The sequence below is a fragment of the Schistocerca piceifrons genome, chromosome X (assembly GCF_021461385.2).
Source record: "Schistocerca piceifrons isolate TAMUIC-IGC-003096 chromosome X, iqSchPice1.1, whole genome shotgun sequence".
In the NCBI taxonomy this organism is placed as follows: domain Eukaryota; kingdom Metazoa; phylum Arthropoda; class Insecta; order Orthoptera; family Acrididae; genus Schistocerca; species Schistocerca piceifrons.
This window is the reverse complement of record NC_060149.1, coordinates 229838402-229864944: the sequence shown is the minus strand read 5'-3', so window position 1 is coordinate 229864944 and position 26543 is coordinate 229838402. Positions and strand designations below refer to the sequence as shown.

The following is a 26543-nucleotide window of genomic DNA, read 5'->3' as shown; positions in this document are numbered from 1 at the left end:
TGCAAACAGTATCTACTGTATAATATCTAGGAGTAACTATCCAAAGTGAGCTTAAGTGGAATGACCACATGAAACAAATAGTAGAAAAAGCAGATGCCAGACTGAGACACACAGGAAGTACCTTAAGGAAATTTAACTCATACATGAAAGAAGTGGCTTATAAGGCCCTTCTTTGATCGATTCTTCAGTATTGTTCATCAATCTGGAACCCTTACCATGTAGGATGGGTAGAACAAAAGAAAAGGTTCAATGAAAAACTGCGCATTTAGTCACGGGATCATTTAGTTGTGAGAGAGCATTACACAAGCTCAACAAACTCCAGTGGCAGATGCTGCAAGAGAGGTGTTGTCCGTCACTGAGAGGTTCACTATAGAAATTTTGAGAGAGTACTTTCTGGGAAGAAGAAGAAGATGATGATGATGATGATGATGATTGGGTTTTCGGGTGCTCAACTGCACCATTATCAGCGCCCGTACAAATTCCCAACCTATGTTCAGTCCAAACTTGTCACATTCATGAATGATGATGAAATGATGAGGACAACACAAACACCTAGTCATCTCAAGGCAGGAGAAAATTCCTAACCCCACCGTTTCTGGGAAGAGTCAGACAACATATTACTTCCTTTCACATATATTTCATGAAATGACCATGATGAGAAAACACGCGCAATTGAAGTTAATACAGAGGATTACCATAAATCATTTTTACCAGGTGCCATTCTCAAGCACTACTCTGTAATTTTTAACGTTTTGTTCACCTCCCTTTTATGTAACATGTGGATTAATGCTATTTTCCTCTCTTCTGGAATCTTCTCAATTTTCCAAATTCTCTCAAAAGGTGAGTGTAGATCTCTTATAATCTTTGGTTCTGACCATTTCAATAATTCTACTGTAATGGAATCTGCACCACTTGCTAAAGCTTCATGAATTTCTAGTCTGTTTGTGGGGAATCTTCCTCGAGATTTTTTGGGATTGCCTAAAATTTTAAGTTAACTGTTGAAACTGGGCAGTTTATGAGCCTGTCAATAAATTCAGCTAATACTTTACCATTTTCTTTGTCATTTAACCAAATTTTGCCTTTTTCATCTTTGAAATAAATACTCAGAGCTTGACAGCCTTACATGTTTAAAATTTTGGTAAAAATTTCTGCTATTATTTTTGCTGAAATTTTCTTTTATTTCCATAAGCTGAGATTTTTCAAAGTATCTTTTGATTTTCCACATTACTTTTTGATAGTTCTTTTCTTTGTTGTCTGAATTGTTCTACGTGTTCTTTTTTCTAACATCATTTCATCCATTTTTGAGCTCTTTGTTCTAGTACTTCTTCACACTACTCATTCTATCATGTCTTCTCTGTGTTGTTCTTGTTATTTTATAGAAATTTACATTACACTTCTTGAACCATATTTGTGGAAAGAAATCAAATATGAACATCCTGATGTAATACAATAGAATGACTTAGATGGTAATACTGGTTATACTGTAATCTACTGCATAAATTTTAAGTGTCCTTGTGAACATTTTCATTTGAGTAGACAGAGTTGCACAACAGAAAGTTCTTTATTTCACATTTAATCTCCTTCTTTTTACCAACAAGGCATTGTTAGAGTCTGGCAGCTGTTGAATACAAATGTACCCATGTATTTGACTTATGTAATAACATTTACCACTATGTACATATTTTTGGTCCTAGTATTATAATAGTCTACATCTACATCTATACTATGCAATCCATCTTCAAGAATCTTCCCGTTCAGTTCCTTCAATATCTCAGTGACACTCCCCATGGATTAAACAAATCTGTGGCCATTCATTCTGTCCTTTTTTGTATACAGTCAATATCTCCTGTTAGTCCCACACATTGGAGTAATATTTTAAAACTGGACACATGAGTGATTTGTAAGCAATCCCCTTTGTAGACTGATTGCACTTTCCCCATATTTTACCAATAAACTGAAGTCTACCACCTGCCTTATCTAGAGCAGAGCCTATACGAACATTCCATTCTATATCCCTACAAGTACTACATCCAGGTATTTGTATGAGGTGGCAGATTCCAGGAGCAACTCATTGATATTATAGTCAAAGGATACTACTTTTTTTCATTTTGTGAAGTGCACAATTTTACATTTCTGGACATTTAAAGCAAGTTGCCAATCTTTGCACCACTTCGAAAACTTATCAAGATCTGACTGAATATTTATGCGGCTTCTTTCAGATAGTACTTCATTATAGATAACTACATCATCTACAAAAAGTCTGAGTTACTACCAATATTGTCTGCAAAGTCATTAATATACAACATGAACAGCAACGGCCCCAACACACTTCTCTGGGGTACACCCGAAGTTACTTCTACGTCTGACGATGACTCTCCATCCAAGATAACATGTCATGTCTTCCATACCAAAAGTCCTCAATCCAGTCACAAATTTCGATTGATACCCCATGTGATCACACTTCTGACAATAAGTTTAGGTGTGGTATTGAGTCAGATGCTTTTCTGAAATCAAGAAATACTGCATCTACCTGACTGCCTTAATCCAAAACTTCCAATACGTTATGTGGTGCGAGTTAGGTTTCACATGATCAGCATCTATAGAATCCATGCTGGTTGACATGGGTGAGGTCATCCTGTTCAAGATAACTCATTATGTTTGAGCTCAGAACATGTTCTAAGGTTCTACAACAAATTGATGTCAAGGATATCGGAGCATAGTTTTGTGGATCTCTTCTACTACCCTTCTTGTAGACGAGTGTGACCTATGGTTTTTTTCCAAGAACTGGGCATGTTTTTTTGGTTGAGGAATCTACGACAGATTATAGTTAGTATAAAATCTGACAGGAATTCTATCGGGCTCTGGAGCTTTGTTCAGTTTTAATAATTTCAGCTATTTCTCAACACACTGCCACTAATACCTTTCCCATTCATCTTTTCAGTGGCACAAGGTCTGCCTCGATAGCTCAATGGTCAGCACGGAAGAATGCTATGCAAGGGGCCTAGGTTCAATTTCCTGCTGGGTCAGATATTTTCTCCGTTTGGGGACGGGGTGTTGTGTTGTCTTCATCATCATATCATCCTCATCAACACACAAGTCACTGAAATGGTGTCAACAAGCAAGACTTGCAACAGATGATCGGTCTACCCAACGGGAGGCCATAGCCAAATGACATTTCATTTCATTCAGTGGTGCGAGGATTACACTGGGGCAATTCGCCTGGGTTTCCTCTAAAGAGGTCAGGTCTATTTGCTGCCATTAGAACTGACATACATTTCCATCGTGAGTGGGGTTCATAAGCATCCTTTCTAGGTAGTTTTCAGAAAAGGCATTTAGTAATGTTTTCCACAATGTCTTATCATGCCCACCACTAACAAAACTGTAATTTTCCCAGGAAACTGTTCGATGATTAAAGTCTCCACCAATGATTACAGTATGATTGGAGAACTTACGTATGAGTGAATTGCGATTTTCTCTGAAGTTTCCCGTTACATTAGGAGATGAGTCTGGTGGGAGAAAGAAAGATCTAATCATCATTTTATGCCCACCCCTCATACTGAGTCTTGCCCAAACAATCTCATTGTGCAGCTTCAATTTCTATCTTGGTGGATTTGAGTTTCTTGTCTACTGTGACAAGTACACCACCTCCATTTCCCATCTGCCTATCCTTAAGATATACAATTAAAGTTTTACCAAAAATCTCAGTGCTATCAATTTCAGGTTTCAACAAGCTTTCTGTACCTAGTATGATGTGGGCATCACCGCTTTTTTTCACGAGTGCTTCAAATTCTGGCACTTTGATGCGAATGCATTTCTTCTGTCTTAAACTGACACTTCTGGGTTTCCCACAGCTATAATTATCTAGATTGGATGTAGAGTCATCTAATCTAAAAAAAAGATCTCCATGTGCACCTTACACACAGTGTGCCACATGAGTAGCAGCTTCTGATGAGTAGTGCAGTGCAAACTTGACCCATTTAGGGGGACCCTACAGTTCCCAACTCTGTGGCGCAAGTCAAGGAAGTTGCAGCCTATCTTGTCATAGAACCTTCAAATTCTCTGGCTCAGTTATTTCACTTGATTAGAACCAAAGGGCCGCAATCAGTGTTGGGGACAATGCTGCAAATCATGAGCTTCGTTGAAACTCCTTGCACAAGGCTGGTCTTCCCAACTTTCTCTGTCAGTCACTGGAATTAACCAAGTAGGACCTCAGAGCCCAGACAAAAGGCATCATTTGTTCCAACGTATGCCACAATCCATAGTTAGTTGCACCCTGTACCCTCAATGGCTGCTGTAATAGCCTCTCCAACAGGTGAAGTGTGTCCCACTGGTTCAGTTTCGGTGAAAGACAGCACCTCAAACTTGTTGGTTAGGAGGATTGGTACAACACCCTGAGTCCTCCCTGGTCCCCGTCCACCCCGTACAGGACACCTAGATCTACCACTGATACGCCACTCTCAGTCACATGGATGAGTAATGACAGATCCCTACTTACTACAGAGGAGACAGGATCATTGGGAGAGGATAATACTTGAGGTACCTCTGGTACCAGTATCACAGATCACGACTCTCGGGAGCTCTGCCAGCACACCGATTCGCAGCAGCTGCCATTCGTTTGACAGCAGTCATGGCAATTTCCAGCTGATTATGAACTTCAAACCAAACACAATTTTTTTGACAAATTATAAATATTGGTAATGACAAAGAACATATAAATCAAATCATCCTTGCACCCTTCATAGCTTAATGACTCTCTCTTCTGCCACTTTTATATCTGCAGTTATCTTAAGCAATAGACTGTGGCAAAGTATGGCATAACTATACTAAGTATGCATATTCAGGATATAATTTTTACATTTTTTGACAATAACATGACAAAGTACATATGTCTTTATTTGTGCCAACAGAGAACAATATCTGTTTCCTGCTTCAGAGACATACAACCTGAAGTTCTCTCTTCTTAGACTGCAGAAACAATACACAATCAATATGTGATAAGTGTGCTGTTTACAGAGAAGTTTATGCCGAACTGTTCTGTCCTATGATTTAACATTTCAACTACAGGGACAGAGCAGTAGGTCAGCAAAATAAGGATCTCAGATGTTAGCCACAGCTTTACTCAGAGAACCATTCCAGCATACCAATTTATGAGGGCAAACAAGGAGAAAATACAAGAAACCTAAAGCAGGATAGCTGTAACAAACATATAAATGCCCTTCCAACAACATGAATATGGTATTGCACCACTGTTTCATACTGAAAACATAGATAACAAATACTATCCACGTTCTGAGATTATTTATAGGTCAAGAAAAGTGACTGTTTGCCAAACTGCCCAATTTATAAAATGAGTAAAGATATCACTCATCTTACTTTTTGGTCAGCACTATACTATTAATAACTGTTAATAATAGAACACAGTGTGACTGATGACATTAAAGAGTAACAGATAATTACATGACTTTTGCAGAAGCTGCAACATTCTACTGGTAAAGTATCAGTTTATACTGTACAACATTAAATACTAGGAGTGGGTATCTAGCTTACCTACCACTGAGGCTTGAATACTGCTTTATGACCCCCTTCCAACGTCAGCAACAATTTCAGTTGTGTGCCCCGTTGTGCATTCTCAGCATGAATAATTTTTGATGAAGATAACATGTTTAAGACAGTGCCAAGCAAGGATGACCTCTCTGGTATTACCTGACGTGGACCAACCCACTGCACACACAGACAGTCATCAAAATACAAACATTAAATATATTTAAGTGCAAATATGACTATCAATCGATCAAAAAAACAGTAGTCTGAAACAGTGAAAAACTTACACATCTATCAGTTATAGCACAGTCTTAACATTTATACGGAATGAAGACATTCCTCATGAGTCTTTGGTTTACTTCTGACTAAAGTGTCTTGCAATGATAAACAGTCATCAGCAGAAGGTACTTATATAGCAACATGACGAACGGCAATGTTTTAGCTTTGCTACAAACAGTCAAGTAAGGTACTGTGGTTCTCAATGGAGGAAAGTAAACATTCGATGCACACAATGCATATGCTATTACATTACTGTCAAAAGCTAACTAAAAATGGACTGTGTTCATGAATGAACACCACAACCTTTGAATAAGGAAGGAAAATTAGTATTGAATGTCCTGCCAATGACAAGAATATTTGAGATGAAGCAAAGTTCTGGTTGGATAAAAATGAGGAGGGGGAAAAAAAGCCTTTCAAAAGAAATAGCAGCATTCATATTAATTGATTTTGGGAATCCATGGAAACATAAATGCGAATTATCATGTGGGAGTCTGAATCCCACTCCTCCAAAATGAGAGTCCAGTGTGCTAACATGAGCTACCTCAGTCAGTCAACACCTTCTGAGAACACACACACACACACACACACACACACACACACACACACACACACACACACACACACAACCTTCATAGAGACTGAAAAATCTCCTCATCAGGAATCAATATGGATTCTGGATAAAGCGGTCTTGTGAAACTTCACTCGTTCTGTTCATCTTTAAGATCAAGAAGCCAATACATAATGTCCAGGCTGATGCTAGAACTCCACACATGAGGTGAACTCCACATGAGGTGAAATCATCAGAGATAAAAGTAACTTGGGCATTTCTGGAGTAGAGGATTAGCAGCTGTTCTTCACCATAAATGAATAATACACTGCAAGTGATGTAAATAATCACAACAAAAAATATATATAAGATTATGCAGCTGGACATATTTAAAGTGTGAAAAACACACAAAACTAACCGTAAGAGAAGGAGATAACAGACATGATCACTGGAAGAACCCAAAAGAAATTTAATTCACCCATGAAAGAAGCAGCTTAAAAAACCTCAGTCAGCTGATTTGTAGTACTGTTTGTCACTCCAGGAACATTACTAGATAAGATTAATAAAAGAGACTAGACGAAATCCACAACAGGGTGTCACATTTTGGCAAGAGTTTGTTTACACCTAGAGGTATCTCGTGAAATGATGAAGGAATTCAAGCTCATATAGCGGCTCGCTGACAGTGTTTCTTCTTGTGTACCATTTGCATATGGAACAGGAAATGAGGGTAATTACGGTTGTACTTAAAGAAACTTTTGTTACATAATATCCAGTAGTCTGCGGAGTTTAGTTATAACTCTAGTGTTAACAGTCAAGTACACCAGCAGTTCAGCAGTTTTAAGATGGGCAGCATCCATTGAAAAGAAAACAATATTCAATATGACTTCTCTTACCACAAGTGGCGGATATGCTGCAGTGACAATTTGACAGGGTATATGCCACAACACCACTCAAACCAGCATCCTTGCCTTTTGTGCCTGCACTCTCGAAGCATTCTTCATCAAAAATGATTCACACTGTCAGAGACTTTTTCCTATTGCGCCCAAACCTTTCTAAGATTCTACTATGGTGGGTCTGGCAGCTTTGGGCAACATACATACCCATATGTTTTCACTATCCACCAAAGTACTGTTGTTCAGCTTCAATTCTCTCACTATGCACTTGGCACAAATAATCAAAATGCTGCTTGTTGAATAGATAATGAAAGATTAAAGATAAGTTAACCTGCTCGGGGTCCTAGATCAATCAACAACTATTTATTTCACATTTTAAAAACACTGCCTGCCAAAAAACGTTAAGCACCCAGAAGGGCTAGAAAACTTCACAGGTTGCAAGGGTATGTGACTTGCGATTTTTAAAAGCTACTCAAATTTATAAAGAACTTGGCACCAAGAGCCCACTGATCAGTGGGACACTGCACTTCATCTGGCCTAGGCGCATGTCGGTTTCAGTTGAGAACAGTTTGAGATAGCCACTGTATTCTCTCCTGAGGCAAGCTGGCCCACAATGTAGTACATGGTCCTTGATATCCTGGATATTGGCACTGGGTCAGAGTTGACATCTGAGCTGGTCCCACATGTGTTCTATGAGGGACAGATCTGGGGATCTTGCTGGTCACAGAAGTTCCTCAACATCATGCAGACAGTTCACAAAGATATGTGCCATGTGTAGACAACTATTGTCCTGTTGAAAAATGACACCATAATACAGCCACATGAGAGGAAACACAAGAGGACGCAGGACGTTGGTGATGTATCATTGTGCCACAATATCTCTCTCTGTTACTAGCAGCTGTGATGTGAAGTCATACCCGATGGCTTCCCACATCATGATGCCACTAGTAAAACTGCTGTACCTCTCAAAAAACATTGGATGAATGGGACCTCTCCCCAGGTCATGACCATACTCATCAATGATGGTCATCTGGGGTAGTGCTGAACCACAAATCATTGCCAATCACAAAGCACCATCATTCATCAGGAGTCCATGATACCTGGTCATGGCACCATTCCAAACACAACCATTTGTGTTGCAGTGTTAAACAACAGACTATGCATGGGACAATAATTACCTACTCCGGCTCTGACCAATGGTGTGGGATGATACAGAATATTAAAGGAAGTCCATTACTTGTTCCTGGATGGCAGGTGCAGATGTGAAGGGTTTAGGTTGTGTCTGATGCACAGCACAGTGTTCCTTCCTTGTGGTGGTCACATATCACTTTGCATAATCTTGATGATGGTTATGCCTGTCCTCACATTCCTGTGCAGTACATCAGACCACTGTCTCATCCAAATGACCCACAAATCTGGATATTGCACGATTTGACCAGCCAGACAAATGGAGGGCCCCCTTTCAAACTCAGTCAGGCTCTGATAATGCTGCCTCACACGAGTATGTAGCATCTCCATGTCATTCACAATGATCACCCAATATCTGACACTCTTCATGTCCCTTATACAGGGTGTGTCGTGTCACCACCAGACACCACACTTGCTAGGTGGTAGCCTTTAAATCGGCCGCGGTCCGTTAGTATACGTCGGACCCGCATGTCGCCACTATCAGTGATTGCAGACCGAGCGCCGCCACACGGCAGGTATAGAGAGAGACTTCCTAGCACTCGCCCCAGTTGTACATCTGACTTTGCTAGTGATGGTTCACTGACAAAATACACTCTCATTTGCCGAGACGATAGTTAGCATAGCCTTCAGCTACGTCATTTGCTACGACCTAGCAAGGCGCCATTACCAGTTACTATTGATGCTGTAAAACATGTACTGTCAAGAGCGATGTTCACCATTTATGGATTAAAGTTAAGTATTCCACAGCTACGTCCTTTTTTGCTAGTCTAATTTCCTTGACCTGTTCCAGACCTCACGCCAGCCTGCGTGAGCTGAAACGCGTGCCTTTCGGCTTCCTCTCATACAGGGTTGGCTCTCTTGCCAATCCACAACAGGGTGAATCAACTAAAACTTGCACTGAAAATTTGTAGAAATGGAAAGTGATATTGATGTGCAGTTCTCACAGAATGGATTGGTAGTCAGGCCAATCAACAGATTGAAATAATACATACAAAGTGCATTTTTCCTGCAAACCTACACTTTTTTAAATGGAACAATGCCTATCACCATTAACAAATTAAAAGTAGGGTAAATTACAATGTCAGAGCCATTTGTTACAGGGTTCTAGTGCAAGCCATTAATGAGGTATCATATTTTGAAGAGTTTCCACACTGACACCTGTTTACGCCATTCAACCTGCATAGCCGCTAGGTACAATGTCATTATGTTTGCTTACACTGTGCTTCAGTGTTCCTTGAGTGCACTACGACTTGCCGGTCAGTCAGTATGTGGCAGTCCAAGCAGTAGTTCATGAGCAGATAATGGGATTTACCAATGTAGAAAAAGCTGACATGCTCATGTTATATGGAGAGTGTAGGAAGAATGCAGTTTGTTCTTGTACGGTGTATGTGGCACAATACCTCAGCAGTTATTTATCAACCTCTTCAACCAGTTATGTGACAGTGGTAGTATAACATACAGACAGCATAAAAGAAGGAAACAAGTGATGACAGAAGAGGGGGAAATCAATGTTCTTGCTGATGTTGCAGTTGGTCTGCACATTAGCTCCTGCACAATCACATGAGGCAGTGGCATGAGTCAGACAAGGGTCCTATGCATTCTCCATTGACATATGTTCCATTCCTTTTACTTCTCTCTCCATCAAGAGCTGCATGGAAATAATTATGAGACTCACGTTAACTACTGTACATGGGTATTAAGACAGGAGACTCCAGATGTGTCATGTATCTTGTTTAGTGACGAAGTCACATTTACCAATCATGGCCAGGTAAACCATGTAAACATGCACTATTGATCAGTTGACAATCCCCGTTTGTCAGGTGGACATCAGCATCTATGGAGTGTAAATGTGTGGTGACAGTTCTTAGGCCAAAATTTCACAGACAGAACACTGACCATGCAGAAGTATCACAGCCTCCTAACCGACCCATCTTCCATGGATGCTACAAGACATTCCTCTGCAGACTTCAAGGAACCTATGGTAGCAACATGATGGCTGTCCAGACCATAACACACAAAGTACTACAGCATGTCTTCACAAATTTCTTCCAAATTGTGGGATTGGACACAGAGGACTTGTACTGTGGCTGACCCGTTCCCTGGATTTGATGCCTGTAAGCCTTTTTCTGTGAGGAAAGCTGAAAGACATGGTCTACAAGGACATACCAACTACACTTGATGACATGCAACGACGTATTACTGGAGCTTGCTTGGACATCTCCACTGAAATGCTAGCATGTGTGCAGCAGTCGTTCCATATCAGACTGGAAGTGCGTATTGCCACAGCCACTGGTCATTTTGAACACAACCTGTGATGATCAGTTGTCTTGTTACTGGTCAGAACCCATGTAACTAGTGTATGCACTTGTGTTGTTCTTTAGTGTGTGCTACCATACGTATTGCACAAGTGTCAGTGGGAGAACCTTTCAAAATACGATGTCTTGTAAACGACTCACAGTACAATCCTGCAATAAACACCACTGACATTCTAATTTACTCTACTTTTGGTTTGTTAATATCAACAGGCATTGTTCCATTTTAAAAAAAGTATATGTTTGCAAAAAAATATATTTTCTAAGTACTATTACAATCTGTACAGGGTGAAAAGTATTTAAACCGACAAACTCTGGGAGGTTGTAGGGGACATCAAAATAAATATTTTTCCCTAATGTCATTTTTTCCTATGAGGTGTATTTAAACTGGTGGAGGAAGGTTTCCATGGTGGCAAATTAATTAAACCAACAAACACTTTTCCATTTTTTTTTATGACCAAGAGGCAATACATTAACACAACACAATTTCAATTACAGTAGATTTTCAAAAATGCCTCCTCCGACACGTAAACAAAGGTTACACCGACGGATCATGTTCTGTCTGACACAGGCAAAAATCTCAGGAGTATCCTGAATTGTTCCTGCTGCTGCTGCTGCTACTATCCAGGCAACCAGATCCTCTTCTGACGCAACAGGAGTTGCGTAAACAAGGTTGCGCATCTCTCCCCACACAAAAAAGTCCAGAGGGGACATATCTGGGGATTGAGCAGGCCATGGTACAGGACCATCTCTGCCAATCCACGTTTCTGGGAACCGTTGGTCCAGGAATCGATGCACACGACGACTGAAATGTGCCGGCTCCCCGTCATGTTGGAACCACATGCGTTGTCTTGGAGGGAGCGGGACATCTTCCAGCAATTCTGGCAATGCTCTGGCGGGAAAATTGTAATAGTACCTGCCGTTTAATGGCCTAGGTAGCAGATACGGACCAATTAAACAGTCCCCAACAACACCGACCCACACATTAACGAAGAACTGCACTTGATGAGCGCTAGTAACTGTGGCATGCGGGTTATCCTCACTCCAAACATGCGAATTGTGCATGTTGAAGACTCCATCATGCCCGAACGTTGCTTCATCGGTAAACACAGAGGATGGAAATGTAGGATGCATTTCACACTGTTCCAGGTACCACTGCGAAAACTGTGCTCTGGGTGGATAATCAACTGGTTCCAGGTTGTGGACACGCTGTAAGTGAAATGGACGTAACAACTGCTCTTGAAGGACTGTTCTTACATTTGTCAGATTCGTCCCCATGTTACGTGCAATCGCACGAGTGCTGATTGAAGGATCCCGCTCCACATGCTGCAAGACAGCTTTCTCAAATTGCAGCATTCTTACCGTGTGATGGCGTCCCTGTCCAGGTAATCTGCTAAATGACCCGGTCTCACGCAGACGTTGCTACAGAGCAGCAAAGGTCGTATGATGCGGGATACGGCGATTAGGATATTGTTGTTGATAAACCTGCTGTGCAGCTTGTCCGTTGTGGTGCACTATGTAGTACGCACCAACCATATCAGTGTACTCACTCCAGGTGTATCGCTCCGTTAGTAAACAGACAAAATGCGCTACTACACTGGTGGACAGTATTTGCCTACAACTGAAGAGCGTAATACGCCCTCTAACAACTGAAGATCATAATACGGCCTCTAACAACTGAAGAGCGCAATACAGCCTCCACCGGTTTAAATAATCCTCATAGGAAAAAATGACATTAGGGAAAAATATTTGTTTTGATGTCCTCTACAACATCCAAGAGTTTGTGGGTTTAAATACTTTTCATCCTGTATATCAGCTAACAATACAAGCCCCTGATTAATATTCCACTACATAAAAACTGCACATTGATAGCACTTTCAACTTCTGCAATATCTGTGATGCAATTTTTAGGTTATTCACCCTGTATACCCTACCAGGTGTGGTAACAATACTGTACAGGAACATCACTAATGCACTCTGGTAGCCATTCTACCTGTCAGAGAGAACTGCAGCTTTAATCATTTACGTGCCTGTTGACGGTATGTATGTGTATGAAGTTACAGTGACATCCAACCACATCTGGGGCTTTCACTTTTCTTGTCAGGTGTTAAGTTGTAAGGTACCTATGCACTTTTCATAACTTTCTGGTCAGTTTTAACTCTTTACACTTCTTTGCAGTCATAATGTATTGTGGACCCTATTTCAGGCAATTCCTGATGTGACCAATACAATCAACACAACCTCCTACAAGTTTAAAAAAGAGATTTTAGTAGAAGGAAGGCTACTACATATAATCTTTATGTTGAGGTCATTAGCAAGGAACACTAGCTCAGTTGTACAAGGATGGGATGGAAAATGGTCATGGCTTTTTGGATGGACTCGTCCTGGCATCTGTCAAAAATGTTTCACGGGAACTACAGAAAACATAAATCATGATGGCTGGGGGTTAACTGAAACTTGATCACCATGAATAAAAGATCCATAAGATTAATCTTTATTTAGTAAAGTTGTGATACATGTGTAGTAGTTGTGGCCTTCAGTCCATGGACTGGTTTGATGCAGATCTCCTACTACTCTATCCTGTGCAAGCCTCTTCATCTCCGAGTAACTTCCAAATTTGCTTACTGTATTCTTCTCTTGGTCTATCTCTACAATTTTTACCCTCCACACTCCTCCAGTATTAAATTGGTGATCCCTTGATGCCTCAGAATGTGTCCTACCAACCGATCTCTTCTTTAGGTCAAGCTGTGCCACAAATTCATCTTTTCCTCAATTCCACTCAGTGCCTCCTCATTACTTACGTGGTATACCCAACTAATCTTCAGCATTCTTCTGTAGCACCACATTTCGAAAGCTTCTATTCTCTTCTTGTCTATGGCGTTTATCATCCATTCTTCACTTCCACACATGGCTACACCCCATACAAATATTTTCAGAAAAGACTTCCTGACATTTAAATCTATACTCCATGTTAAAAAATTTCTCTTCTTCAGAAATGCTTTCGTTGCTATTGTCAGTCTACATTTTATATCCTTCCTAATTCGACCATGATCAGTTATTTTGTTCTCCAAGTAGCAAAACTCACCTACCGCTTTAAGCGTCTCATTTCCTGATCTAATTTCCTCAGCATCACCTGATTTAATTCGATTACATTCCATTATCCTCGTTTTGCTTTTGTTGATGTTCATCTTACATCCCCCTTTCAAGACACTGTCCATTCCATTCAACTGTTCTTCCAAGTCCTTTGTTGTCTCTGACACAACTTCAATGTCATCCCAAACCTCAAGGTTTAGATTTCTTCTCCACAGATTTTAATTTCTACTCCAATTTCTTCTTTTGTTTCCTTTACTGCTTGCTCAATATACAGATTGAGTAACATCGGGGATAGGCTACAACCCTGTCTCACTCCCTTACTAACCACTGCTTCCCTTCCATGCCCCACGACTCTTATAACTACCACCTGGTTTCTGTACAAATTATAAATAGCCTTTTGTTCCCTGTATCTGACCCCTGCCACCTTCAAAATTTGAAAGAGAATATTCCAGTTAACACTGTTAAAAGCTTTCTCTAGGTCCACAAATGCTATAAACATAGATTTGCCTTTCCTTAACCTATCTTCTAAGATAAGTCACAGAGTCACTATAGCCTCACAAGTTCCTACATTTATCCAGAATTCCACCTTCTCTTCCCTGAGGTCAGCTTCTACCAGTTTTTCCATTTGTCTGTAAAGAATTCGTGTTAGTATATTGCAACTGTGACTTATTAAACTGATAGTTCGGTAATTTTCACACCTGTCAGCATCTGCTTTCTTTGGAATTGGAATAATTATAGACCTTCTGAAGTCCAAGGGTATTACGCCTGTCTCATACACCTTGCTCACTAGACGGGAGAGTTTTCTCATGGCTGGCTCTCCCAAGGCTATCAGCAGTTCTAACACCATTTGCACAGTAGTGTCCCACAGAAATGCTAGCTACACCATTTGGTACTTTTTCTTAAGTTAATCTGACTAGTTACACACAAAAATATTTTTCAAAATACCCTGATAAATCCTATAACAAATGATTGACCATGATAAGGGGATTCAAATCAGAAGATTCACAATAACAAGTGGATTGAGAACTTTTTTCGTAGCCACAGCATTCTTAAGCCAGTCACAATATTGCCACTGAATCTAATCTCTAGCAAAACAGTGCACCAGTCAGATGTGAGCAGTTGTGAATGCAAAGGCTTATTTGATCAGCACAATGCATTACCTGAAATGGCCAGGTTGAAAGAAGTAAGCTCAGCCAATAAGTTAGAATGGTAGAGTCAGTTACACCACAGAAACTGGATGGTCTTCACATGAAATCAGTATATCATCTTCTGAGTATCTCCTCCTCATCAATGTCTAGGTGCTGGTTTTAAAATTAATTTTAAAGTAAGAGCAGTGACAGACTGCGCTGATGTTAACTTGGGTGACTGTGAAATTTGTGCATACATTCACTAGTTTTCATAAGCTCTAAAAGATGAAATGACTGATTTTGCATTGGAAGGAAAAATATTTGAATGAGAACGGGATGCAGAAGGTCCATATTCAGGTGATGAGTGACACTGAAATTGCATTTTGGAGCTTCATGGTTCAAATCCCTTTCCAGTCATCTAGGTTTCCCTAAATCACTCAATGTGAATTCTGGGATGCTCTCTCTCATTAAGACACAGTAAATTTCCTTTTTCATCACTGTCATTTCAGAACTTGTGCATCATCTCCAATGAACTTTTCAGTGATGAAATGGTAAAACCTAATCTCTCTCTCTCTCTCTCTCTCTCTCTCTCTCTCTCTCTCTCTCTCTCTCTCTCACACACACACACACACACACACACTGGGATGAATTATACGAGCTCAAAAGCTGGATTACAACATTCAACTACTTGTCTCTGAGTTCACTTAATGTGTCCACTACATGGCAAGCAGTTGCCTTGACACATTTCATCATGAAAAGTCCTCTTCATAAACACACAAGAAAAACATTTTACACACAACCATCTACAAAATACAGTTCACAATTTTGAGACAGTATTAATATTATGCATTACTAAGCATTACCTTTAAATAAAACTGAGTGACAGCTGTATTAGAGGTGCATTTAGCTGTAAGCACCAAACTACTTTGATATGCAACCTGGCATCATGAAATGAAGGTTACATGAGATGTGTTTCAAGAGAGGAAATAACATACAGCCACTGTCATTCAAAAAAACTGAGTTAACCCTGGATAAAACAGTGGACCACAAAATCAAAGTGCAGTAACAACGGCAGCAGAGAATGACTGATATGCCAAAGTATATCACAGCCTATTTACAAGGGACAAGTGGGAACACAAAATATCATGTACATATATACAATATGTAAACGCTCAGTACTTACAATCACAGGTCATATTACAAAATCACATCATTGAATATAAAGTGCTCAACACATAACAAATTGTACTCTATGCCAAATGCAGTTCCTTGCATTTATAGAAGAGTGTAAGGATTCTTTACATTTAAAATGGCCCTTGTGAAGATAGTGTGAAAGGATATTCAGCTTTGTAAGCATAATGAAAGTAAAGTTAGTTAGTTAACTAATGTACCATGGATCATTTTGCACTATAAATCATCATGATGTGGAATGAGTTATTTTACATTCATACTGCAAATAAATTTGTACATCTATTTGTACTCTAAACATCACCATATAATTTTTTTCCCTGAAATGGAAACAACATATACAGATTGAGTTAGCAATTCCAACCCACCTTTTACACGTTACAAACATAGAAATTCTTCTACAGTATAGAAGGAGTTGTCAAGGAGAAACTATTCCAATTTATTTCAAATTTTACAATGCCGTCCGTTAGAGGTTTTTGTTACAGTTGTCTTAATGAAAGAAGTGGGAGAAGTGATGAGTCTAGCAAAATCTCCTAATTCCTTAACAGAATACTCAACTTAAGATTTTGCTTAACTACCATTACCACACCTTCTGTTTTTCTCAGGCACTTATCTCAAATAAATAGGAGTATTTGATGCACATTGTCAGCTTTGAACAGTGATGAAGGAAACATGTGACAAATGCTGTAAACAACATGGCAACTATAGCACAGTATCAGTGGCGATTTTTTCAAACGGTCTTAAGCTACAGATCAGTCTGTCACCACAACCATGTTTTTATGCTTTCACATTCTTTGGCTTCACCAACGAAAAAACTGAATATACACAGTTAAATATGTCATCACATCAGCCATTAACATTACATCACTGCTTAAAGCTGACAACTGGTACTAATCATTTCTCTTCACCCTTATTTCTAGTATGATGAGGTGAGTGTTAAAGTACCGTGACCTTTCAAGACTGTCACACTCATGATCTTCGTTCAACAGCATATGCCAAGAGTGTCTACATTCAAACATACGGCAAAATTCTATTTTTTTTTTTTCTTCTGAATTTTGATGTAGCCGGAAGGCTTTCAAAACTGGATGAATTCCCAGATTAACTAAACGGTTTGAATCTGCTTTGCCAGTTCAAACCCAAATTGCCATATGTCAATTTAATCTTGACGTCAAGCAAAATTACAGACCAGAATGTAGTTGCAACACACATTTTAAAAAGTAATATAGATGCAAAAGAAAACAAGGGTCCGGAATGGGACAATTATGGAAAGGACAGAGTGCTATTCGCCATGAAGATGGTGTTACATTGCAGACAGGCACAACAAAACAGCCAAAGATTGTGGCCATGCACGGATGAGGTGCAACTGCTTGTTCGAATGTGTGTCCAAAACTTCTTTTTCTGTACACGGCTTTGACTGAAACTCTGTTTGTAACAGTTTTTTTTTTTCCTCTCCACCTGTCTGAAACTCAATGTGTCATCTTTCCAGTGAGTAGCAGACTATCCTTTTCATAATTATAGATGCAAAAGAAATATTGTAAGTGCTTTGTTCTCTTTCTGTTTGGACGTGTATCATGTCACACACCACATTACCATTATGTTATGGGTCAAAGATGACATTCAGTACTTGTATGTTGAGTTGAGTTGACTCGACCTCCCTGCCTTGGTCGTCATTTAGGTAAAATTTACATAGTTGAACCCCTGGTATTTTTCAATATTGCAATGACAGACAAACAGTCTTTACCACAGGTCAGTTTGTTACCACCACCAGATTTTCTGCTTTCACATTCGTTAGCTTCAACAACTGACAACAAAATTGTCACCTTCCAACCAAACTTAGCCCACGGACTGTGTTACAAATCAGTCTACCACCAAAACCAAGATTCAAGGCAAGGGGTGTGGGGTTAATACATACCTTTAACTCCCATTTGGCAAAGGATATGAGAGAGAACAATATTTGGATTAACATCTTGTTCTTCATCAATGATATCTTAGTATATATATTTTTTCTCTCTTACTCTCTGATAGTTAATATGGGCAACAAAGAAGATATGCTGTATGATACATAAACAGTAAGTAAAACTCTTCTTCACAATTAGTCAAAACGTATTTTACTAGTCTCTGTGATACTTCTAAATGAAGCACAATGTGACATACTGTATGTGCAGTCCTGTCACTAGTTTTGAGTCTCCTGCAGTATCCCACCACTTAAAAGCACACTGCTCAAAATGCAAACTGCAAATAAATATTTATATCTTCAGATCAAAGGTTAAATGGCAGACAATCTTGAGGTATGGGGTTCAATTCCCAGGCTCCTAGAAATTTTATTTCACACTTTTACTTCCTTCACCTCCAGCAATATTTGCTACAGTGAAACATGCCTAGGTCCAACAGCACTGGAGTCCACGTCAAACTACAGCTCCCCCCCCCCCCCCACCTATAATTGGCTCCAGAGGTTAGAGGAAAGCAAGGGCGTGGCATACCACCTCCAACAGGACCATGTCTAGTAAATTTATTATTTATCATATGGCAATACAGACATATAAGAAAGAAACAGACAAATCACTAATATAACAAACATTAATAATTGCAAACAAACATCACTAATATAACAAAGTTAAAGGATTACAAACAAACATCAAGTCTATTAATATAATCTATCAACTCTGGAGCTGCGAGCAGGAAGTCGTTGGGGCTCCCATTATAGAGTCTTCTGGAACACTCTTCAACAGTGTGGCTGATGGTCTGATTTTCGCTGCAGTCACACTGAGGGGATGGTGTTTTACCCCATATCATATCTAGTAAAAAACTGTGGTGTTCAAACCAATCTTCAAGTCAATGACAGCACTACTTTACCTTGTCAGAAGCCTACAAAACTTTTTTTGTTTGTTTACTTAGAGGACAGAAGGCAATTACCATCCCCTTGTAAACTTTAGCCCCCAACAGGTCAGGATATTTAAGTATAAGTGACAGCATGTGTTATTTACGTTTTCTTTCAGTGGTAGAAGAGAGGTGGGGGCCAGTTTCATGGTAAACGTCCTGTTTGTCAATGGAGTGAGGTATACCTCAAATCCAGTGCATTATTGACTTGACAGCATAACAACTACTGTGGAGCTACAAAGGGAAATTAATGCACACACCATCAGAGTGGAAGTTATATATATTATTATTAAAATACAAAATGGCAGAGCATGTATTGTAGTAGGGAGTCTCATTACCTTGTCCACAACAGCCCACAAACTATTTGATGCTCTGATAGTTTGTTTCAAATCATTTAGCAGATTACTGAGTATTTCTTTGAACGAAAATGAAATCTGCAAATACTTCTTGTGCAACTTTGGGATTATTTCCTTAATTTCCTGTATAGCACTCTGGGTAGCATTTTTGTATGGCAACAGCCATGAGTCACGTTTAACATGTTTCTGTCGGTTTTTGTTATATAATGAGACATTCAAATTTCTGTCTGCTTTAACCTGTAATTTAAGATCACGAAACAATGTAATCAGTACAAACATCACGTGAAAAACATTTACAAACAGTGAAAATACTAAGAACAAGAATTACATGAACTTAGTGAAAGTGACAATTCTTGGGCCAAGATTCGCCATCAATCTGACAGCAATAATTTTTTTTATCCTATGAAGTGGAATATGGCAATTATTACAGCCAAAAAAACTAGCAATACACATTTGTTTGAATTCTACAGGCTAAAGTTTCGTTCATATAAACTAACCTGCTCTGTATTTGTAGGTGCAGAGCCTGAAGCTCTTTCGTCTACAATCACATACACGAAATAAAAGTTTGCTGATAACACTAGTAGTGAAAGAGCCGTCAAAAATGTAACCGCACAATATCTGCTAACTACCTGTAAATAATAATGCTTATTTATTTCTAGGAATACAAAAGCAAAACCAATTGTATTTCAGACCATGATAATTTAGTCTAGTAAGTGAATAACTACCAAAGCCATATCCACATCTGTTGAATCGCTAATTTACAAAATGTATTGGAGAACTAGTACGTGGTTCCACATGCGCCTAGCTTCTTAACAGCAAACATTTTCCGCATTACTGTAATGATAACATTCTTGATTGGTCGGTACTGGTCACCACATCCCTTATTCTCAAACAAAGTTACATACCTAAATCGATATGTTTCAGTCTTTGCATACTGGAAACATGAATCTATTAAGAAATGTTAGCGGACAGACACCTATGCGCTACGTTTGTTATGAGTGTGGTCCTTCTTTTTCAGATACATTACGTTCCGTTAACAGCACAACAATATGGGGAAAAAAAACTATGCGCAATTAACACGCTTGAATTTTATTGGTGCAAGCTGATTCAATGAGATACAGACCTACCCCTACGCGCATCACATCTGCGCACGCAACTTATACATCGCATTATATGCACCAGCACCACAGAGTATATAAAGTTATAAACAGTCTAAGTTTACTGTTGCGGCACTCCGTTTCCCTTTTGTTACCACATCGACAGGTGCGCGCCAAGCGGCCAGAAAGTGACACTTCTGAGTACTATATTGAATGAGTGCAATTACTTTCGTTTATATTGATTTGTAACACGGTTTATATTATAAGAGCTTGTCTTTCCCTTAAAAACTTACTAAAAATAGCACCACATTTGTCATTGTTTAGTGTCCTAACGACCGTGGGGGTTATGAAAAAGTACATTACAGGACAGTTTATTTACGACTTTCTTGTAACTTACAGCTATTTGCTGAAGAATGTCGTTTTTGTTTAACACCAAAAAACTGCTAGTAAGCACCAGAAGACCTAATCTTCTGCATAAAAACGTCGTATATCTACCCAACAACTCCAAGTTTTGTTCACTATATTAGCAGTCAAATCTGAGAATGTGGAACGTGGGAAACCTACATTATGTAACGTACGAAATAATCCACAACACCAATAACAAAGGAAAACCGCACATAAGTCATAAGCAATACAACTGTGTCCCAAAGGAAATGAAACCGATTCCACATTGCTGGTGAATCTGAGCCACATATGTGAATCCTCAACACATTCGCCTTTGAAATAAAAAGTAGTTACACTCATAAAAATATTTGTGTATCAAAAAGTTGAGTGAATAAGTGTAATATACATAAATGACCTCGTGGATGACATCGTAAGTTCACTGAGGCTTTTTACAGATGATGCTGTGGTGTATCGAGAGGTTGTGACAATGGAAAATTGTACTGAAATGCAAGAGGATCTGCAGTGAATTGACGCATGGTGCAGGGAATGGCAACTGAATCTCAATGTAGACAAGTGTAATGTGCTGCGAATGCATAGAAAGATAGATCCCTTATCATTTAGCTACAAAATAGCAGGTCAGCAACTGGAAGCAGTTAATTCCATGAATTATCTGGGAGTATGCATTAGGAGTGATTTAAGTTGATCGTCGGTAAAGCAGATGCCAGACTTAGATTCATTGGAAGAATCCTAAGGAAATGCAATCCGAAAACAAAGGAAGTAGGTTACAGTATGCTTGTTCGCCCACTGCTTGAATACTGCTCAGCAGTGTGGGATCCGTACCAGATAGGGTTGATAGAAGAGATAGAGAAGATACAACGGAGAGCAGCGCTCTTCGATACAGGATCATTTAGTAATCGCGAAAGTGTTACAGGAGAGACGCTCAGTAGCTCGGTATGGGCTTTTGTTAAAGTTTCGAGAACATACCTTCACGGAAGAGTCAAGCAGTATATTGCTTCCTCCTACGTATATCTCGCGAAGAGACCATGAGGATAAAATCAGAGAGATTAAGGCCCACACAGAAGCATACCGACAATCCTTCTTTCCACGAACAATACGAGACTGGAATAGAAGGGAGAACTGATAGAGGTACTCAACGTACCCTCCACCACACACCGTCAGGTGGCTTGCGGAGTATGGATGTAGATGTAGATGTAGAATGGGAAAATCATTAAACTCCATAAAAACTTTCTTTTACGTGTTAAGGAAAGAGTCGATCATAATAAGAACAGATAACAACAGAAATATATGCTTTCCATGCATGAGATAGGTATTCATATTCTCTTGCTGTCTGCAGAGCAAGTTGCAGTTATACACATATTCGACTGGACTTCTTCGTGAATAAGTTGTAGCTTAAGTCATTGAATCAGTGAGTTTCGGCTATTTCTACAGTTATTTGACAGTAATTCAAGTTGCTTGGTAATTTATTAATGCGTGGAACGCAAAAATACGGCAATTATTTCGTTGGTAATTCATGTTGCTTAGTAATTTACTAATGAATGAAATGCAAAAATATGACCATTATTTCGTTTATTACATAGAAAAGTAATTAAAAACAAACATTATGTGTACGACACATATGATTATCCACTTTCTCACCACTTGGCGCGCAAGTGTCACTCTAGCTTTCAAACAGTAAGAACTTACACACCAAAGAGTGTAGCGACTGTATGTATTAAAGTTTGGTTTAAATATACTCAATGGTGTGGACTAGGAGGTGTGGAGCTGCTGTTGTACAGAGCAGACGATTTACAGAGCCTGCTCACTATAGTGCTGCTGCCTTAGGGCTCTTCTCTGGGAGCTGTTACCATATTGGCACAATTGTCATGTTTTGTGTTGTTCTGGTGCAATGTTGTGGTTTTTGCGCCTCATACATTCACATTTTTCCAACGAAGCGTTACCGCTTGCCTTAGAGCTCTTCTCTGGGAGTTGTTACCATATTGGCACAATTGTTGTGTTTTGTGTTGAGGCAATTGTGGAACTGAGGTTGTCATATCTGGAGTCGCCTTTGCAGCACCCATTTCTTTTCTTGCCATTACAGGGCATCTTCCTGCTCCTCAAAAATCATAGTGTATTTGCAAGCCAGCGCCCATTGCATTGCACAGATACCGGCGTTTGCCAAGGTTTAGGACTGGGTCTGATGAGGATATGTGCCGTTTAGTTATCGATATGCAAACCCAGTATTACCTAGTGTCCTATGGTGGCACCACAATACGTCTAACCCAGGCTGATCCAAGAATTGCGCCCGGCGGGCGCGCCCGCGCCCCGTGGGCGGAATGCAGTGTAGTATTGGCATAGGAGCGAGAGAAAGAGCTGAGGAGCGAGTGAGACCGCACAGCACTTCTCTGCACTGGACTGCCCCGCGGTCAGATCCAACGTAAACAAAATAACAGAGGAAGCGCACCTCTGTAAAAGAGGTCCATGAACGGTAAAACAAGTAAACCATTTACTGTTAGGTAACAACTAGTGTTCGTGGGGCACAAAGCTACAGAAAACAATATCCTAAATAAGAATCGAAGAATAACTTAGTAGTTTTCTGACCCACAGGCTGGTGCTATTAGTACTGCACATGCACACTCGTCATAGGTACCATAGGCATCTTCTGAAAAATATATGATTCTTAAATGAACTAGTCATAAATATTCAATTTTAGAAATAATTTTATGTAAGGGATATAGAGTCTCATTCTTACTGTTAATAATTACATGTAAATATTTTCTGTTGTACTTCATGCTACAGCTTTTTGTATCCCTTTTCACATTTTAGAAATCAGATGCTCAGTTTGCTATTCTGTACGTAATAATTTTAACTGACCAAGTTTGAAAATTATTAAAAAATAAAATTAAGGTTATAAAGCTCTTTAATTCTTACAGTCAACATTGTTAAAGAAGACAATTAACATTTTACACGTTTTTCTTTTTCGAGGAAACGATTTTGTCTAGGTTTGGTAAACATTCCATGATACAGTTCTTCTCAAAGGATTAGTCAAATTTTTATAGCCAAGTAATGAACGGTTCTTAGTTTTAGCACGGTTTAAAAGAGGAAAAGCGCTCACAAATATACGTGGAACCAAACACTGAGAGAACTTTGGCCGCGTGCTTGTGCAAAAGATGATATTTCTCTCATGGAAGACAGTTGTATAAGTCATCCAGAGTTTTACACATAAGAAAGCGGTCCTTCAGGCGGATATCACACTGCAGGTCAATCAGCTCTAGTTGAAGCACTTGTGAGACGTCCTCTGCCCAAAGGGAAAATGGGCTAACAAATATACCTAAGGCCGGTTGAAGCTCACTTATCTCCAAAAATTTATTTTCAAACTGTTCTTGTCATTTGCAAATGATTTGAACATAATCTGAAGAATCCACATCTTCTTTAGTGGTTTGTAGTGCAGGAAAGTGTCCACAATTTTTCTCGCACAACTGTTTTTCCCACTAAATAAGTTTTTTTTTAAATGCTTCAATCGTCTGTACTAAATCAACAACAGAGTGATTTTCGCCCTGGAGTGAAATGTTCAAAGTATTTAAATGACAAGTAACGTCACTCAAAAAAGCCAAATTCGCCACCAGCTTAGGATCACAAAGTAATTCTTCTGGACGTCCTTTCATTTCCAAAAAAAGTATTTATTTCGCCCCTCACAGAGAAAAACCGATGAAGCACCTTTCCTCTGCTTAGCCATCTTACTTGGGCGTGGTAGGGAATGTCCGGGTATTCCGTTTCGATATCAGCCAGAGATTCTTTAAACTGGCAATGTGTGAGTCCATGCAATTGCAGATAATTAACCATTCGAAGACCTGTGTCCATAACATTTTTTATGTTGACAATATTCCACAAAGTGCCTCCTGGTGTATCAGACAATGGGCTGCCGCGAATAAGGAACAGACAACTTCAGCCATTCTTGACCTGACGTAACTCAGAAATCCAATGCGTATCCCTCGTAGCGCAGGGGCTCAATCCGTTGTTACACTGGTCAGACATTCCCATTTTAAACCCACTGCCTCGAACACGTTTTCCACGGCTAGAAAAATATCCAAACCGTGATTGTGTCTTTTAATGGTACAAGGTCGAGAAATTCTTTTGTGACACGCAGATTGTCGTCGACACCTCGAATGAATATGACGAGCTGAGATATGTCCGCAACGTCTGCGGACGTCTCATCAAGAGCGAGAGAAAATGAAGTTTGCCGTTCTCTCCAGTAATTACTGCTCCATATCAGAGGACATATCTTCGACTCGGCGAGCAACAGTTTGAGGCGAAAGAGCTAGTTTTTCAAATTTTTCCGTGAGGTCTGTTGGACAAATACAAGCCGCCGAGTCAACCAGGCAATCCTTGATGAGATTCCCAGTCGAAAAGGGTTTCCATACTTTCACAATTCTCAGCGAGCATTTGCAACTTGCGCGCAATTTTTGCCCACCTGTTTGCTGCTCCTACCATGGCAAAAAAGAACATACAATTAATTTTATACAATCCTGTTTTTTAAAACACTTTTATCATTTTAACAATTAATTGCGTCATTCGTTGAAACTCAAATAAAAAACTAACAAAAAATATTGGTTTTAGGTGCGTTCTCCCCCTGTTCCTCTAAAAAGCGGCCTTAGATGCTAGCAAGGACAGCGAAATGTGGTCGTAAAATAATTTTGTATCTGTTAGAATATTTGCGTTTTAATTAGTTGAAAACATAGATCAAACTACAACATATGTTTTCCCATCCATAAAAACACAAATATGCAAAAACAAAGAATGACTCTTGATGACACTTTCCCGGCCGACAGAGCGTTTGTGACGGCTTTTCAGAAAGCGACAAAAAATAATACTCCCGAAACTTTTTCTTATGTCTGTGCGACGCGTTTTAATGCAACCCAGATATAAAAATTAACCGAAAACTAATGTTCCTTGTTGCTGACAATCTGATATTCGACAACTGGTACATTACTAAGTGAAATATCACATTATAAAATATAGTTTTATTTATCATCTTTATAAATACTGAAGAGTCATATGATAGGAAACACTTACTTCACTGTAATGCTGCTTGAAATTTTCTTTCAGATCTTCAAGCTTTGACTGGCGTTCCTCTTGGGGCAAATTTTCGAACTGATATTTGTGACAAGCATTAAAGTGCCGTTCAATCGAGTACTTTTTTAAATACATGAGGTTCCGATGACATACTAAACATTTGGCATGATTTTCGACAGCAGTACAAAGGAAATTAATTTCCCACTCGGGTTTCACTAGAGTGGACGCGCCGCTGCTCTTTCATTTTGTCTGCTGCTTTTGACCATCCATCTGGATCCACAGTAGCCTTACATCTGTTGACTAACGGCTCTGTGTCGCTTTTGACTTCTGTTCGTGCAGCGGCCTGTCGTCCTTACGAAGCGCCCGTACAGCTTCATGGCGAGGCTCGGCGGGCGGTCCGCACAGCCAGCTGAGCGACATGGTTCGGGCACTGCGACAACACGAATTCGCCCGGGGCGCTGGCCACAGGCGATCGCGGGCGCTGGCGCCCCAGGGGTACAGTTTGGACGAGGTTGGAATAACCGATAGCATGGCTTCGTCGTGTTCGTCTCGGGAATCCACAAGCACAGTTTGTTGCATCACTCACGAGAC

General features: G+C 39.7%; 1 protein-coding gene across 2 annotated transcripts in view; it reads right to left on the bottom strand.

The window, feature by feature from the left end:
• LOC124721336 (glycosaminoglycan xylosylkinase) overlaps window positions 1-20518 on the bottom strand; it is a 113112-nt gene extending 92594 nt beyond the window's left edge. Inside the window, exons 1-5 of one of the 2 annotated variants that reach the window (XM_047246253.1) lie at window positions 20307-20518; window positions 20127-20235; window positions 19899-20030; window positions 19384-19638; window positions 5552-5721 (exon numbers count right to left, since the gene is read on the bottom strand). In XM_047246253.1, the coding sequence (XP_047102209.1) occupies window positions 5552-5721; window positions 19384-19638; window positions 19899-20030; window positions 20127-20135 (566 nt within the window). In that variant the 5' untranslated portion in view covers window positions 20136-20235; window positions 20307-20518. Of the gene's footprint in view, window positions 1-5551; window positions 5722-19383; window positions 19639-19898; window positions 20031-20126 lie in introns of both variants that reach the window. The other variant, XM_047246252.1, reaches the window with a different exon arrangement.
• Between the last annotated feature and the right edge of the window lie 6025 nt (window positions 20519-26543).